Source organism: Vigna angularis, chromosome 7 (assembly GCF_016808095.1).
Source record: "Vigna angularis cultivar LongXiaoDou No.4 chromosome 7, ASM1680809v1, whole genome shotgun sequence".
In the NCBI taxonomy this organism is placed as follows: Eukaryota; Viridiplantae; Streptophyta; class Magnoliopsida; order Fabales; family Fabaceae; genus Vigna; species Vigna angularis.
This window is the reverse complement of record NC_068976.1, coordinates 17,588,144-17,604,691: the sequence shown is the minus strand read 5'-3', so window position 1 is coordinate 17,604,691 and position 16,548 is coordinate 17,588,144. Positions and strand designations below refer to the sequence as shown.

The following is a 16,548-nucleotide window of genomic DNA, read 5'->3' as shown; positions in this document are numbered from 1 at the left end:
TAGTTTCTTATTTATTTATTATTATAATGATGTACTTTAAATTTAATGTAAAGATGACAATGTGCAATGTTAAAATATTATAAAAATATATATATTAAAATATAATTTTTCTATTTTACTTAACACATTACCGCTTTATAAATATTCCGGATATTTTTCTACAATACTGACACTTTAATAATTACATTAGAAAAAAATTCTTCGAACTTTATCAATGACTGCATCTTTTCATTTGGTAATATAATTTAGAAAAAATATTATCTATATTATTATAAAAGAATTTTAGTTGTTATATAATTTATATCTTTAAAAATATTTGAAAATATTTAACTTATAATAACCTTTTTTACCAATATCTATAAAACTTATTAGTGACTTTTGATTTTAATTCCATTTTGTTTAATAGTATTGTGATAAAATGTCAATATGTAGCACATAAAAATTTCTTGATCCATGAAATAATCGTTATTTATTTATCTTAAAATAGTCATCAAATATTAAAAGAGTGACTTCAAATTTTTAAGAATTGAAAATGAAAGAAAAATGTACGATTACTAAAACAAAATTTACATATTTTACATATATTATATATAGATTGTCATTTCAAATTTCCTATGAATGAAAATTTTAAAAAGTATGGGAAAAAACAAACAAAAACTTTAAAACATATTTAAGTAATTTAATAAATTCATTACTGAATTTGATTCTTCATTTTTCTTTATCAAAATTAAATTTCACGGCACTTTAAGAAAAACTTATGACTTATGAGGTTCGAGCCTTACTGTCGGAGTAATTGGAAAGGAGTTGAAAAACTTATGACTTTATCATGTCTACATGTACAATTCTTTAGCAACATATACAGTGGAAATAATACAAGATTGATTTGGTCTTTTGTATATATATATTTAATTAATTATGTCCTATTTTTTTAAAATAAAAAACTTAATTATGTTTTTATTTTTGTAAAAGAAACTGATTTTTTATGTTAAATTTTAGTTGTTTAAAAATATCAATTGCTTAAATTTTAATTTGTTATATATGTCAAAATTTCATTTGATTTTTAATTAAAAATATCATATGTCAAAATTTTAAAAATGTTAAAATAAATAAAAAATCAAATTTTGACACAGACAATGTTATATAATATTTTCAAATATATTAAATCCAGTTTGAGAGCAAAATATATATTAAATATTTTAAAAATAAATAAAAACTTATTTAAATAAAATGTTAAATATGTTTTTAGTCTTTAATTTTTAATAAAAATTAAAATTAGTCATTTTTTAAAATTTTGAACTAATTTAACCCTCTATCTTTAAAACTACCTAAATTTAGTTATTTTAACTAAATTTTGTTAAGTTTATTTAAAGTTTTAAATATCTTTCTCAATTAATATTAAATAAAAAAATGTGTTAAATAATGTAAAAAACTTAAATGTTATCATAAAATATGTTTGAAACTTCAAATAAACAACAAATTTATTTAGAAAAACTAAATTCACAAATTTTTCGAAAGTTAAGAGATTAAATTGGACCAAATTTTGAAAATAGACTAATTTTAATTTTCACATTAACTTAAGGAATAAAAACATATTTAACCTTTAAAAACATATATGAAGGTAAATAAATAATAATAATAATTAAATCTAAAATTAATAATGTTTGATAGAGGATTTGGCAAGCTAAACATTTGTCCAACAACCATTAGCAACAAATGTTATAATAGGGGAAAAGGTTATTTTTAAAAGGTTGAAAAGTCCTTCGTATGGAATTTCAAATTTAGGGTTTCGAACTTCATCTTCTTCAATGACTGCTTTCCAGTAAACTCTTACTCCATTCCGATAGATGGGTTCCTTGAGCTTCACGTAAACTCCAAGTTCTCTGAGTGGTAACGATGGTGTATTCCATGGACGCAATTGCATCAACTCCTTCAACTCAATCAGTTTTGCTTCATCCGTGACAACTGAAGCCATATCAACAACTATGGAAAAGATATCAAATATGATGTTTCTTCACTCTATGTCTCACTTTCAATTTAGAAAAGAAAAATTGGTTTAATATTTATAATCAATTCAAAAGATAAAAAGAAGAAGCAGAGATAATAAGATAGAAAGATAAAAGAAAAATAGATATAATCCTAACTATAATGAATTATATGATATGATAGATAAAAAAGAAGAAGATAAGTTTAGTTATAATAAATGGTATATGGTATGATAGAAAAAGATAAAAAAAATAAATAATGATAGCGTTAATGAGTATTTTAAGCGAGGAAAAGTTGATGAATAATTATTGTTTGAATTTCCTTATTTAACAAGTATTTAGAGTATATAATTTGGCAATTAAATAATAATAACTCTAACTATAGTTATCATGTTGTAGTTATCATATATAGTATGGAAAAGACAAAATTGGCATTTCTTAGGCTAATTTTTTATAATCTTAAAATTATAATGAATAATTTTTTTAAATTTATTATATTTTTACAATAATTAATTTAATTGTGGTATAAAATTATTATATATTATTGGTAATTTATTTTAAAAATATAAGCATTTAACTTAAAAGAGATAAACACTTAAATTTCAAAAAGAGTATGTATATTAAAAGAGATAAAAGGCGCATACTCCTTATATCTTTATAAATAATATCTTATTATATTATCAGATTTTATTATGTTTTCAAAATATTATGATATAATAACTGTTTATCTAATACTTTTAAGATAGTATCATATAATAATTTAAAAATATAATACTTGATTATTTTTAAGTAATAGATTTTATTTAATTTATTTATTTACTTTGGAGTTTTCTCATGATGAAGTATCATTTAGTTAGGAATAACAATACGGGTTGTTATTTTGATTTTTATATTTGACTCACAAAAAGCATTTAGCTAGTGGACATTTATAATTTTTTTTTTGTGATTTGGAAACTTATATATGAGTTTAATCAAATACATTGTGGAATAATTTATTATCCTTATATGTAATTAATTATGTAAAGTAAAAATTTATCTTAAAAAAAAAGAACTATTTTAAGTGAGTTTGAATGCATATTTAGTAGATTGTTTGTAAAGTAATAAACTAATAAGCTAAGAACACCCTTATGCTTAGTATAATTGATTATCCAATCACTTGAGTGCATTTTATCAATCACTCAAGACAATGCATTATATTTGAATTGAGTGTATGATTTTGTTTAATAAATTACATCTAGTATATTACGTCTTAAATGTTTGCACATATTATATATTGCTATGCATAATAGAATAAGGTATGAGGTATATTTTTACATACAACTACATTTTGATTTCAAGTAATTTAACTTTCAAAAATATTCCAGATGTTTTTCTACAATACAGATTACTTTAACTAAAAAAAATCTTCGAACTTTATCAAGTTATATCACTACGTCCTTTCATTCGATAAGTACAGCAAGACATAATATAATTTAAAAAAATAAAATCTATATTATTCATAATGAATTTTAGTTCTTAAGTAATTTATATATTTTGAAATAGTTAACTTATAAATATTTTTTTTACTACTATCTATAAACTTTATAAAGGTTTAAATATATTATAATCTCAGTAAACGAGTGAATTTTGATTTTGATTCCCTTTGTTTGATGGTATTGTGATGTAGTAGTGTCAACATGTAGCACCTATAAATTTATTACGATCCATGAAATAATCGTTATTTATTTATCTTAAAAAGGGATCAAATATTAAAATAACGACTTAAAATTTTTAAGAACTGAAAATCAAAGAAAAATATTGTACGATTACTAAAACCAAAATTTACATATATTACATAGACTATAAATCGTCATTTCAAATTTTCTATGAATAAAAAAAAATAAAAAATTGCAAACAAACAAAAGCTTAAAAACATATTTAAAACAAAAGATGGTTTACTCTTAATGAATCTCTCTGTAGAATGTAGAAAAGGACAATCATCAAGCAAAGTTATTAATCAACGGAGAATTTAAACCATAATTTTACAGATACCATGTCATTCATGAACTAATTTAATTTTTTACTCTCCTAACAAGGCGAGGTATTTGATCACATACCAATCCATCAACGGTGACCTTGCATGTCAAGCATTTCATCAAGTCGGTTCAGTCTATCCAATCCCTCACTAATCAAGAAACGGATCCTTTGCTTGTCATTGCAGTTTCTATTATTTTCCATCTCTTGTCTGATTGTCTGTCTCAGTTCAACTGCACAGTCCATTACATCAACCAATGTCATAAAACTTACATGCATGTATCAATGAACTGGAAATTTTTTAACAGTCAATCTTAACACCAACAAGTAATTTTTGGTGTAAAAGAAAATCAAAATAAAGTGAGGACATCCATTCCTTTGGACCAACCTGAAACTATGATAGATAAACTCATATACATCATCCACATTTATATATTATTCGTACCCACAAGTAAAAATGTATCTTACTTCTTTTCTTTAATATGGGAAGACGTCTACGCTATTGTCCGTATCCTACCGTCTCAAACCCGAGAACATCAGGACTCATGCCTTGATTTCCTGACCAGATACCGAGTCTGTTTAGACACAGGTTTTGAGAGTTTTTCAACTGAAAAAAGTTCTGTATTTCTACTAGAGAGGCTCTCAGAAACTCTTTTAGCTTTGTATCCAAACAGACACTAAATAAGCGATAGTACATTTTTGTAAGAAAATAAATAATATTCTTTATGCAGTTCAGTTGTTATCCTAGTTTTGAGGAGATATTTTCTTCAAGTAGCTTAGTTGTTTTTAAACGCTATAAAAGGAAGTAAGCTTCAGCTTATGTAGTACTGGGTTTGTTCCTATTGATATGGTATGTTCTTTTGCACTAGCTTATCTAATAAGCATGCAGTCATTAAATCTGAATAACAGAGATTCGAATTTCTCATAATTTTTTTTTCTTTCAGTTATAAACAATTTTGCCTGTGTACCCCACAAAACGGCACAACACTCAGAAAGTTTCACTGGAATTATAAAGGTGTGGACCAAAACTATGCTTTCAATTACAGTTCAGAAACACACCTTCCTGAATATTTGTAAAATTTCACTATAAAACTATAAATAATCGTATATAACATCACAAGAATGTTGATCTGTATAAAGGAATGAGCCATATAACTAAGAATATTCACCTCTGGCAGAAGAAGGGGCTCGACCAGAAATTCTCAATGCTTGTCTGTAAAGCCTCAAGACCCGAGCACGGAGAAGGAAATCCTGCAGGTCCATGGAGAGAGAGAAACTATCCAGCCTCTTCCTAAACGGGTTGCCATTTCAGAAAACAACAAAAAAAGTTATGAGAATAACACATTCGGATGCAGAGTATGCATATTTTTTCATAACTCATGACTATTTTCATATATCAATTACCAAGTATAACCTGCGATGGCTACAGGTAAGGTAAGAAACTAGCCAGGGATGAAGAGTTAATGACAGAAACTGCAACTTGGTGAAACGGGTCAGAGAGGAGTTAAAATCACCCAGCTGGCGACCTGAATACAGAGAAAACAACGTTAATTTCATTTTTCAAATCACAGTCTACAAGAATTGGAAAAGCATCATTACCACACTTTCACAAACAGTTGGTGTGCGTTTCAACGTTCGTGGCACTGCGAGAAATGATCGCATGAAATTGGCGGCAAGAGATAAGCCACGAAATTAGAAATGGGACTGAAAGGTAATGTAACAGACAAGTTGTTTTAATGTAAGTTTAACAGAAAATACATGCAACCTGTTCTCCTTCTCGCATGCGATACCTCTGTCGTTCATGGAAGAGTTTATTTTCCTGGTCTTGTAGATGCGCATTTCAAATGTGGCATTTCGCTTTCTGCACCCAATAATTACCATGTGCACCTCCAAAATTTTTTAAATGACATATTATATTTCATGGTTTATTTCATCTAATAAAAACCATTTTTTTGAAATACTTATTATCGGAATACCTATCCTAAAAAATTTGTAGAACAATCTTTCCAATAAATATGTATATATTAATTAAACTATTACAAAATATAAAATATGCTTTGAATTGAGCAATCCAATAATCTTTCATATTAAATTAAACAATCCAATAATTTTTCATATTAAGCAATCCAGAAGATTAAAACAATCAAATTACCTGCAGGATGGTATGTAACAAAAGAGAGGGGGTGAAACAAAAAAAGAGAAATACAATAGAATGAATATCAGAAAGAATCAGACTTAGAGATTAAATTATAATTTAAGGGTATTTTATCCTTTATATTATTGCCAATATAATAAAGGCCTTGTTATGTAGGGGAATTTCGGGGATTTCTTTCTGCACCCCCATAATTTCTTATTGCACCCAATAATAAAGGTGAAAGTCAAAGTTATCTTCATCTTCTTTCCCTCTCCTTTCCTATTGCACCTTCATACTTTCCTCCATCTCCATTCCATTTTCTTCTTCCATCTCCACCTCCACCCTAAAAAACATTCACAAGTATCTATTAAAACAAATGAAAAAATCACGCAAAATTATATTTTAGATTGTACAATGTAATCTTGTATTACATATTATATAATTTAAAATATAATTGTATATTAAAGATTAAATAATTTCTAATATAAATTACACTATGAATTGTTTTTCAAATTTACATTATAGAATGTATAATTTAAAATATAATTTTGTATTACAAATTATTTAATTCAAAATGTAATTTACATTTTAACTTATAATTCAAAATATAAATTTATAATATAGATTATACAATCCAAAATTTAAGTTTGCATTATATATTATAATCTAAAATATCTATGGATTGAACACTGAAACTATAACTACAACAACGAAATATAAATAGAATTTTTAAAAATATAGAGAACAGATAAAGTCAATAAAATTCACTATTTAATGATTTAACTATGATTTTTCCCAAATGGCCAATTTGTCGTGAAGTTAAAAATTGACAAATACACTCTCGATAAGACACGTGTAATACCATTCTTCAACATTGACTCTAATAGTTGTATTCACTGAATATGGTTAACAAGAAATAGAGAAAAAGAAAACGGTGAGGAGAGAAAAGAAGTCATATACCCTTTTAAAAAAAATTGGTGCAAAAGGGAAAGGAAAAATATAAAATTATACACCCATATACCATTATTTCCTTGCTACTATTTTTTTATTATTAAGGGTAAAAAGGTGATTTAGTTAATAGGGATACTATAACGTAATCGTTCAAACAAGCTTACGATTCTACAAAATATAGGAAAAAAAAACAAAAACTGCGGTTCAGAAATTAAAATGTATAGAGGAAATTACAATTTTGCCTAATTTTCAGTTAAAATGACACTTAATCTATTTTAATTGTTTGTTTTTTAAAAAAAGTTATTATTTTAGTTGGAATACACGGTTTGTACGAGTATAGATTAAAAAAATATACTTGTAGTGCTTACTAAAAGTTACAAATAATATTTCAAAGAAACAAACGTGTTTTCAATTTTTTTTATTATTATTAAAGATTCACTTCTCTCTTTCGTCATTTTACCGCGGAAAAAATAGTTAGTATCTACTATTATTATTGTTTATATAACATAAACTGTCGTATTTGGCATGCACAATTGTTTCAACTCTCCACGTCCCTCTCATCCTCGTCAACTACACAGCATTGGGTTGGTAACCTTTTTCTGCTTGTCTTAATTTTTTTATCTTTATAATATATACACACTCACAAGTTGACAATAGAAAAATTACAAACCGTCTGAACAAGCTCAACATAAAATAAACTATCCAATAAATATTTCTCTAATTTTAATTTAATTTTCCTAATGTTTATTTTTTTCCAACCCCTTAAACTATAATTCGACCACCAAATCAGAAAAATAGTTTAATATATCACGTTCACTTTTCCTGCCACGTTTATGCAGCCATGGAAAATACAAAGTTTGTCTTATTTCACCAAACCATGTGTTCATCGCTATCTAAACATGTTTGACCCACTTGTCGTGTTTAGTGATTAGATCAAAACTTCACAAGCCAAATCAGCTCGGATTAACATGAAGTTATTTTATTTTTATCTTTTGGTTTGACTCAATATGAGTAACTTACAGAAGGAGATACCTTTTTTCTGAAAGTATTTGAAGGATTAAAGAGCTGAAATTCAAATGACTCGAAAGTCGAACGTTTGTCTGATATGAAGAAGAAGAAAAAAGCAGTCTGCGTTATTTGCATATGTTAGGAAGGAGACATTAAAAGTGACATATTGTGAGTTAAATGCGTGTTTATGTTGTTGTCACCCAAAAACGGTGTGTTTCGTTTGTCTTTCCTATGTTGTCTGTCAGTCACAGCGATTTTATTTGACCAACCATTTCAGTATCTTACTCTCCCACCTTTATTGACAATGTCAAAAACAAGCTAACCTTCACACGTCTGTGATAACTTACGGTTTTCTCTGCCAAATTTCCTTTGGCGGATATAAATACGACACAGTCCCTCCTGATTCCAACAATTTTTTCTTCACATCTCGCAGATTTGAATCCATGGAGAAAGAAAATAAACAGTCAAAGCTGAAGAGCAGGATCTTGAAGATACTGCCAAAAGCTGCAGCGGCAGTCACATTCCAAAACCTTCCCTTCAGCCCTGGCCGGGATCACAAGTTCAAGAGCCATGGCGGAAAAGGCTTCTTCTCTGGCCCCATGATTCCCGACGAGGCTAGAAGAAAACCCAGGGATGGCGGCGTCGAAACTCAAGAGCCCACATCGCCCAAAATCTCCTGCATGGGACAGATCAAGCACAAGAAAAAGCACATTAAAAAGGGAGGGCCGAAGACCATGTCGATGCCCACACGCGCTGCAGAAACCGCGGATTCCACCACTCCCAGAGACGCCACGGAGGAAAAGAAACGGGCTTCGAAGTTTCAGAGGATGTTGTTCAACACGGGGAAACCGAAACCTGCGGCGAGGAAAAAATCTGATGCGGGCGACGACAGAGCGCCGCCGGTGGGTCACATGAGGCGATTTGCAAGTGGGCGTGAGACTTTTTCGAATTTCGATTGGAAGGCCCAGATTGCGCCTGATGAAAGGGATTGCTATTCGGACAACGATGATAGAGTGGAGAGCGATGCAGAGGATGAGGTGGTAATCCCTTTCTCTGCTCCTCTGACGGCCGGTGGTGCTCCTATGCTGAGTGTGCAGCCTCGGAAAGAAATTAATCTGTGGAAGAGAAGAACCATGGAAGCACCTAGGCCTCTTCAGTTGAATCCTGTGCTTACTGCCAAATGATTCTTTGCTTATTCAGATTTTTAGGTTTCTTTTTATTCATTTCTTTCATTCTCTAAACAAACACTGTTCTTGGTGTTCATGAACACGTATTTTGTTTCCTTCTTCTTCCATCGTTGTGTATAGAAAAGATGGTTAATCATAAATCATGGTATAGCGGTCACGATTCATTTGATTTATCTTACCTATTCTATTTACTTTCTGTACGAAGAAAATATGCATAGAAAATTATATATTCAAAGTGGTTGCTGGGAAAATTTCAAAACAACAAAATTAATGAAAGAAAAAAAAAAGTGTTCAAGGTTAGATAGTTGATGGAAGGAAGGAAGGGGTTGGTGGTTGTATTTTCTTAAATATGTCCACCGACACTTTCGATAATAACTCCTTTATTTTTTATTTTCAGAAAATTAATATATAATTTGTAAACATTTATCTCTTCGCTGGTAGTTATTTAAATATCAGTAGGCACGTGAATTTATAATTGATGAAAGAGGAAATTATTGTGATTTTAAATTAAGATGATAGAAATAAATACAATTAGGTTTTCTTTTTAATTTGGGGAGCCAGTTTGACCAACTATTATATTTTAAAAGATGAAAGTGATTGTTAATGGACAATCTAGATACTATTCTATTAATTTTATAGACTAACTAGATTGATTGTTATAATTTCAAGATGTAAATTGCCAAATCTGAAATATTGTTTGATTAGTTTCTGCTGTCAAATCATGTAATGTTTATTCTACTTCCGTTTGGTTGAACGTGTGGCTGCTAAGGTTTTCAAACCTGAGATTCTTTTTCTTGAATACCAAACTATCAAACTACAATTTAGGTTTAATCATTTACAATGTCCATATTTTTTTGTATGGTTTTTTTAATTAAGTCCTCGAATTGTAAAATCTCTCAGTTAGGTCCCTGAATGTGAAAAATTGGATCAATTTAAGACTTGCTGTTAATTTGGGTAGACGACGTTAAAAAATGTTATACGTGACAGAGTGACATTACCAAGTTTTATTGACATGGCACACATTGGTCGCTGAGCTGACTTTCTTTTATTTACATATTTAAAAAACTTCAAAAATCAAAACGCAACGTTTTTATTTCAGTGCGCTCTGTTCGTCTTACAGAAAGAGGCAATGTTTTCCTTTCTCTCCTCTACTCTAGTTCGTCCTGCAAGGAGAAGAGGGCTTCTGCGTTTCATGCTGGGACAAATGGCGGTGATGATGACAGCGTGGAGAGAGCGCGACCCGACAACGTCTTCGTATTCTCTGGGTAGATCGTGATGGCGCGTTGTTCGTTCCTTTCTTTCTCCTTTCCCCGTCTTGGGTTCTGTTTGGGGTTTTCTCACAGGGAAGGAGAGACGAGTTTCAAGGGGCTCAAGCACGACGTTTTGCGACGTGAGGATCTCGCCCTCCAGCGTCTTCGTGGCTAAGGGAGAACGTGTTTGGGCTCGCGATCTGGGGGTTGCTTTTGCTTTCTTTTCTGTAGATTGGAACGCGAATTGGAGTTATTCTTTTGCAACATTGGGGTTAGGGTTTTGTCTGTTCTATGATTTTGGGGGTTTCAAATTGGAATCTGAGTTTGAGTTATGGAAATTTCTTGTGTTCTTGATGTTTCGTTTTGGGTTCTTCCTTTCTACATTGTTTTTTTTTTTGCGTTGAGGGTCCTTTCTCGCTGTTCTGGGTTCCCGTGGTGGTTGAGGATGGTTGTTCTGGGTTGATAGTGGCATATTTTACTATGAATTCAGTATTGAATTAGAGAAAATATCAACTCTTTCTCATCCTTTTTACCTTGTAAATCCTAGTTTTCATTTAGTTTAAGAAGTGGTTTCATCTTAAGCTTTAATTAGATAAATTGATCATTAACCCCTTTATTTATACAAGTTTATTAGTTGGAAGAAGTCTCTGCATCAAATGAAGAGTGCTGGAACCAGAGAAAACAAGAAAACAGCAAAAACAACAAAAATATGAAGAACCAGAATCTGGAAAAAGTTAGCTGGAGCGCCCTTTTTCCATGGGCGCTGGAGCGGGCTCTGCACCAGGACTGGAGTTAGCTGGAGCGCCCCCTACAAAAGGGCGCTGGAGCGCCCTTTTTCCTGTTTTCGCGCGCTGGAGCGCGGTCTCAAGCGCGCCTGCTGCTGATTTGGCAGATTGGGTTTATTTAACCCCAAATTAGAAGGGCTTTGATATCTTTGGCATCCCAGACACGATTTCTCTCAATTGGAGCGTCCAGAGGCGAGCTAGGAGCTGTGGGAACAGCCCTTCTTCATCCTTGGGTCCTCCTCCTTCTTCCATTTCCACCATTGTTGTAAGCTCAAGCTCTCCATTCATGGAGAGCTAGTTTCATTCTTGTTGGGGATTGATGTAACCACGGATCTCTTATGTAATTACAGTTGTTTTGAATGATTATATGCCTCTTTCATTGATTGTTAGTGTTTAATTCCTCTACTTAAAGCTTGTATGAGTAATTCAACCATATCATGATTTTAGGGTTTGCTTGATATTGGGAAATATTGGGTGAATCTAGAACTGGATTAAACACCTAAAGGAAATAGTATCTAGGGATAGAACTAGGACCTTTGGTTGTCTTGAATCTCAATTCTTAAAGCGGATGAACTTGTTAGGTTTTCCAAGGGATTGGAGTTTAAGAAGTAAGTCTAGGCTCTCTCTACCAAGGGATTGGGTTTGAGTAAATTAGAAGATTGACATTGGCTAATTAATGAAGAGGAAGTGATTTTCTATACATAAGAGTGAAGTAGGTGAAATCATCCCCCAACAATATCATTCCATAGCATTTCTAATCTTTCCATTTCAAAGTGTTTGCATAATCAAAGATCACTTTTACCCTTTATGTTTTATCTTTAATTTAATTGCATGAAAATCCCAAAAACATGGAATCATTCTTTAGTCTAAATTAGTTAGATATTATACGATTGTCTAGGACACGAGTCTCTTGGGAAACGATATCCGGTCTTACCGGTTTTATTACTTGAACGATTTGGTACACTTGCCAAAGAGTCTCAACAAGTTTTTGGCGCCGTTGCCGGGGACCCGTGTTAAACTATACTTTTGTGTGATTTTTAACCGATTTAGGCTTTATCTTTGTGTATAATTTTCTATTTTGTTGTAATTATTATCTTTATTTTTGGGCTGACTTGTGGCACGAGTTTGGTTGTTTTCTAGTGTATGCAGGGAAACATCCGTACAAGGAGGACTGTGTCATCTGAACCACTCCTTGTGGATCCTGAGATCGAGAAAACAGCTCGTAGAAACAATAGTGACACCAGGAGACAGCGAGCTCTAAGTCAACAAGCTGCCCCGCAATCTTCATTTCCTTTCAACAATCAAGTCATAGAATCGTTTGATTCTTCTTCTGTGAACGGGATGGCTGGCGCAGGACCACCTCCAAGGAGAACCATAGGGGACTCAATAACCTACACAAGCCCGAGGAATTTCTCAAGCATTGTGAGGCCCACTATGAGTGACAAGCTGGCAGAAATGAAGCCTGCTCTACTCCAGCTCATCAGTTCAAACCAATTCTCTGGCCTGGACAATGAAGACCCTCATGCGCACTTGGTCACCTTTTATGAGTTGTGTGGCACTATGGGTGTACAAGGGGAGGACGAAGAAGCATTATACATGAGACTCTTCCCATTCTCTCTTAATGGCAAAGCAAAGGCTTGGCTCCAGTCACAGCCTAATCAAAGTCTTACGAGCTGGGAGGATGTGGAATATAAATTTCTAGCACGCTTCTTTCCACCATCAAAGAGCACAAAAGTGAAGGCTGCCATTGCTACTTTTGTACAAGGAGTAGAGGAACCACTATGTGAAGCCTGGGAAAGATTCAAGTCTTTATTGAGAAAGTGTCCCAGTCATGGATTTAGCCTAGAGATGCAAGTGCAGACCTTCTGTAATGGTTTGCAACCTCATACTAAGATGATACTAGACGCATCTTTTGGTGGTTCAGTACTATTTAAAACTGCTGATGAAGCCATTGCGGTGATTGAAAATATGGCTTCCACTGACATGCAGAGTCAACATGGGAGAATGCAAGTACAAAGGAGAGGAGTTTATGAACTTGGTGCTCAGGATGCACTACTTGCACAAAATAAGCTTCTTGCCCAACAAATGGAGCTCCTGACTCAACATATGGCCAAGCTTCCTCAGCAGTTGCATGCAATGCAAGCTCAAGCTCAACCACATCATCAAGTAATGAGATGTGATTTCTGTGGAGATAGCCACCCCAACGGTCATTGTCAAGCTCCTAGTAGTTCCCAACATGAAGAAGTCAACGATATGGGAAATCAAGGACGGCAAAACTTCTTCAACAATCATTTCCCCAATCCTTCAAATCAAGGGTGGAGACAAGCTCAAGAAGCTTCTAGCAGTAGAAATCTGTATCAACCTGCTCAACATTATCCACCTCAAAGTGATCGGACTTCAAAGCTAGAAGACACATTGCAGATGTTTATGCAGCAGTCCATCCAAAACCAGAAAAACACTGATGCATCCATAAAGAACCTGGAAGTGCAAGTTGGTCAATTGGCTAAGCAATTAGCCAACCAACAGGGTGGACATTTTACTGCAAATACTCAAGCCAACCCGAAGGAGGAGTGTAATGTAATATTCACAAGAAGTGGGAAAGAGGTTGGAAGAAAAGAAGAAGAAGAAGAAAAGCCAGAAGAAGAAGATCAGAAAGAAAATGAAGAAGAAGAAGACATGATTGTTGAAGGGGGAGAAGAGAATAAAAAATCTGAAAAAGAGAAAAACCAAAAAGAGAAAGAAATAGTGAAACACCTCCCTTACCCAAAAATCCCATGTACTAAAGGGAAGGAGAAACAGTTGGCTCGGTTCAAGCAAATATTCGATCAACTTGAAATCACCATGCCATTGACCGAAGCACTGCAACAAATTCCTGCTTATGCGAAGTACATGAATCAAATCCTCAGCAAGAAGAAATACTTAGATGAGGAAACAATTGAAGTACAGGGAAATTGCAGTGCCATCATGCAGAAGACTCTTCCTCCAAAATTTAAAGATCCAGGGAGTTTCACCATTCCATGCACTATTGGAAACCACGAGATAGGTAGAGCTCTCGTTGACTTGGGGGCTAGTATCAATCTGATACCCCTATCTATGCTTAAGAAGATTGGTGGTCTTGAAGTCAAGCCTACGAGAATGATGTTGCAGCTGGCGGATAGATCCATCAAGTATCCGTATGGTGTCGTGGAAGATGTGGTGGTCAAAATAGATAAACTCCAATTCCCGGTGGATTTTGTAGTTATGGACATAGAAGAAGATGTCGAGATACCACTCATACTTGGAAGACCTTTCATGAAGACAGCTAAGGTTGTCATTCATGTAGAAAAAGGAACAGTGAAATTGAAAAACCAAGATGAGGAAGTAACTTTCAACGTCTTTGGAGTTGAGCAGCAAAATCATGAAAAAGAGACTAGTATTGAAGCCACTGATGAAATTTTATCAATTACTAGTCTAACAGAGCAAGCTGCCAAGTTGGTCAAGAGGAGCTTCAGCTGTTTATCCCCAAGAGTAAAGGGAGAGGAAGAAGAAAAAGAAGAAGAACTAGTCCACCAAAATTCTGTGATAGCAAGCGATGAGCCCAAACCTGGAAAACCAGTGAGATTCAAGAATAAGTTATGGGTCATCAAGAACATAAAGATAAATGGAGTGCTTGAGATAGAGGCTCCATATTCTAGGAGAGTCAAGTTGGTGACTAGGAAATTGCTGAGAGGATGTTGGTGTCATGACAAGAAGAAGCATTCCAACATCAAAAATCAAACTTGAGCTTAATGGTGTCAAGCTAATGACGTTAAACAAGCGCTTACTGGGAGGCAACCCAGCTTTCTAACCCTTTCTCTATGTGTGATTTTGTTATTTGAGTGTGTTTTGATTGTTTGAATTTGCTTTAGAATGTTTTGATTTGATTTGGTTATTTTGGAGCATGTTAGTTTCAATTGTAGTTTATGTGTTGTTAATGGTTAACTAGTGTAATGTTGAGTTTTATTGTGTATTGATGTGTTTTAGAATTGTTCAATCTGTTTTTATGTGTTCTAGTGTGATTGAGTATGTTTTGAATGGTTATGTTGAGTTTTGGTATGTTTAAAGTGTAAAATTTGAAGCCTTGAGTTGTAGAATTAGAAAGCTTTGGAAGTGTGCACCTAAATTGGCATTCTTGCACTCAATTTCAATCCTTATGGATTTGATCAAGTTTGTATAGTGAAAACATGTTAATCTGGGCTGAATTGAGCATCAAGAAGTGCCAAATTCAAAAAATCGTAGGTGTAGTTGTGAAATTCTGCAAATCTGCAATCTGGTATGGCGCTCCAGCGCCCTCTGCTCAGGGGCGCTCCAGCGCGCTCAGCACGAATCCAGTTTTCTGGCATTCTGACCCATAGCTAGCTCCAGCGCCCTCTGTTTAGGGGCGCTCCAGCTAACTTTTTCCAACCTGACCAGATTTTTCAACAACTCTATTTTTCTCTTCTGCTTCAAATTTTTCATGCTCCAGGCTGTGTTTTGTGATTTTTCTTGCATATTTAGTGTGCGTTTGACCTTGTGAACTCATGATCATGTGATCTAATGATTGTTTGTTACAAATACATACATTGTGAGCTCACATTTGCAAACTTTATTTTCAATCTTTTGTGCAGAAATGACTTCTTCATCCAACTCCAAGAGAATAAAAACAAACGCCGCCACAAAGTAGAGATGTCAACAGAGGAATATGCGACCCAAGTAGCATGGCTTGGGGACCAACCCAATTGATTGGGGGAGGTGGTGCAGAAAATGAAGAAGTCTGACAATGAGCTACAAATCATGAGTCACAGGACCTTTTATTTTGCTTTCTTTTACTTTGGTTGCTAGTTAGCTTTTGTTTTTCAATTTTAGTTAAGTTGTTTTTGTTATCTGGCTTGTTAGACTTATGCTGATTCATAATGCTTATGGTTTGATATGAAATGATGCTTGAGATGGGTCAATTTAGTTCAAATTGTATTGCTTCCTTCATGAAAAAGTCTGAGAATGCTGTATGCTTAACTGAGATCATTATTCATGGCAGTTGCTTGATGTTATTGTGGAACCTCGAGTTGACCTTGTGAGATGTTGTGCCTTAGAATTTTCTTGTGAATGCTATCATATTTGATCACAATTGACTTTGCCTGAGTTTCTCTGATTTGAACCATTTGCTTGTTAGTTGCACATGATCAAGGCCATCTTGCTCTCCTACTTCTTCCACATATTGCCAAAAGAAACCAATTCAAAACC

The 16,548-nt window shown here is 33.1% G+C and overlaps 2 protein-coding genes across 9 annotated transcripts; one reads left to right on the top strand and one right to left on the bottom strand.

Moving 5' to 3' along the window:
- Window positions 1–3,898: 3,898 nt before the first annotated feature.
- On the bottom strand, window positions 3,899–5,879 carry LOC108337725 (uncharacterized). Of its 8 annotated transcripts, none has more exons than XM_052880178.1 (5): window positions 5,761–5,872; window positions 5,595–5,638; window positions 5,410–5,521; window positions 5,165–5,286; window positions 3,899–4,228 (listed from the first exon to the last, which is right to left on the bottom strand). In XM_052880178.1, the coding sequence occupies exons 4-5, from the start codon at window positions 5,256–5,258 to the stop codon at window positions 4,086–4,088; spliced, it is 237 nt and encodes a 78-aa protein (XP_052736138.1). In that variant the 5' UTR covers window positions 5,259–5,286; window positions 5,410–5,521; window positions 5,595–5,638; window positions 5,761–5,872; the 3' UTR covers window positions 3,899–4,085. The 8 variants fall into 8 exon arrangements, with proteins under 8 accessions (XP_052736138.1, XP_017429789.1, XP_052736139.1 ...); XM_017574300.2 differs by having other exon boundaries at window positions 5,400–5,521; window positions 5,761–5,870; XM_052880179.1 differs by lacking the exon at window positions 5,595–5,638 and having other exon boundaries at window positions 5,761–5,879.
- A 2,505-nt stretch (window positions 5,880–8,384) lies between these two features.
- Window positions 8,385–9,415, top strand: LOC108337368 (uncharacterized protein At1g76070). Its single transcript, XM_017573885.2, has one exon. The coding sequence runs from the start codon at window positions 8,532–8,534 to the stop codon at window positions 9,270–9,272; it is 741 nt and encodes a 246-aa protein (XP_017429374.1). The 5' UTR covers window positions 8,385–8,531; the 3' UTR covers window positions 9,273–9,415.
- Window positions 9,416–16,548: the final 7,133 nt, after the last annotated feature.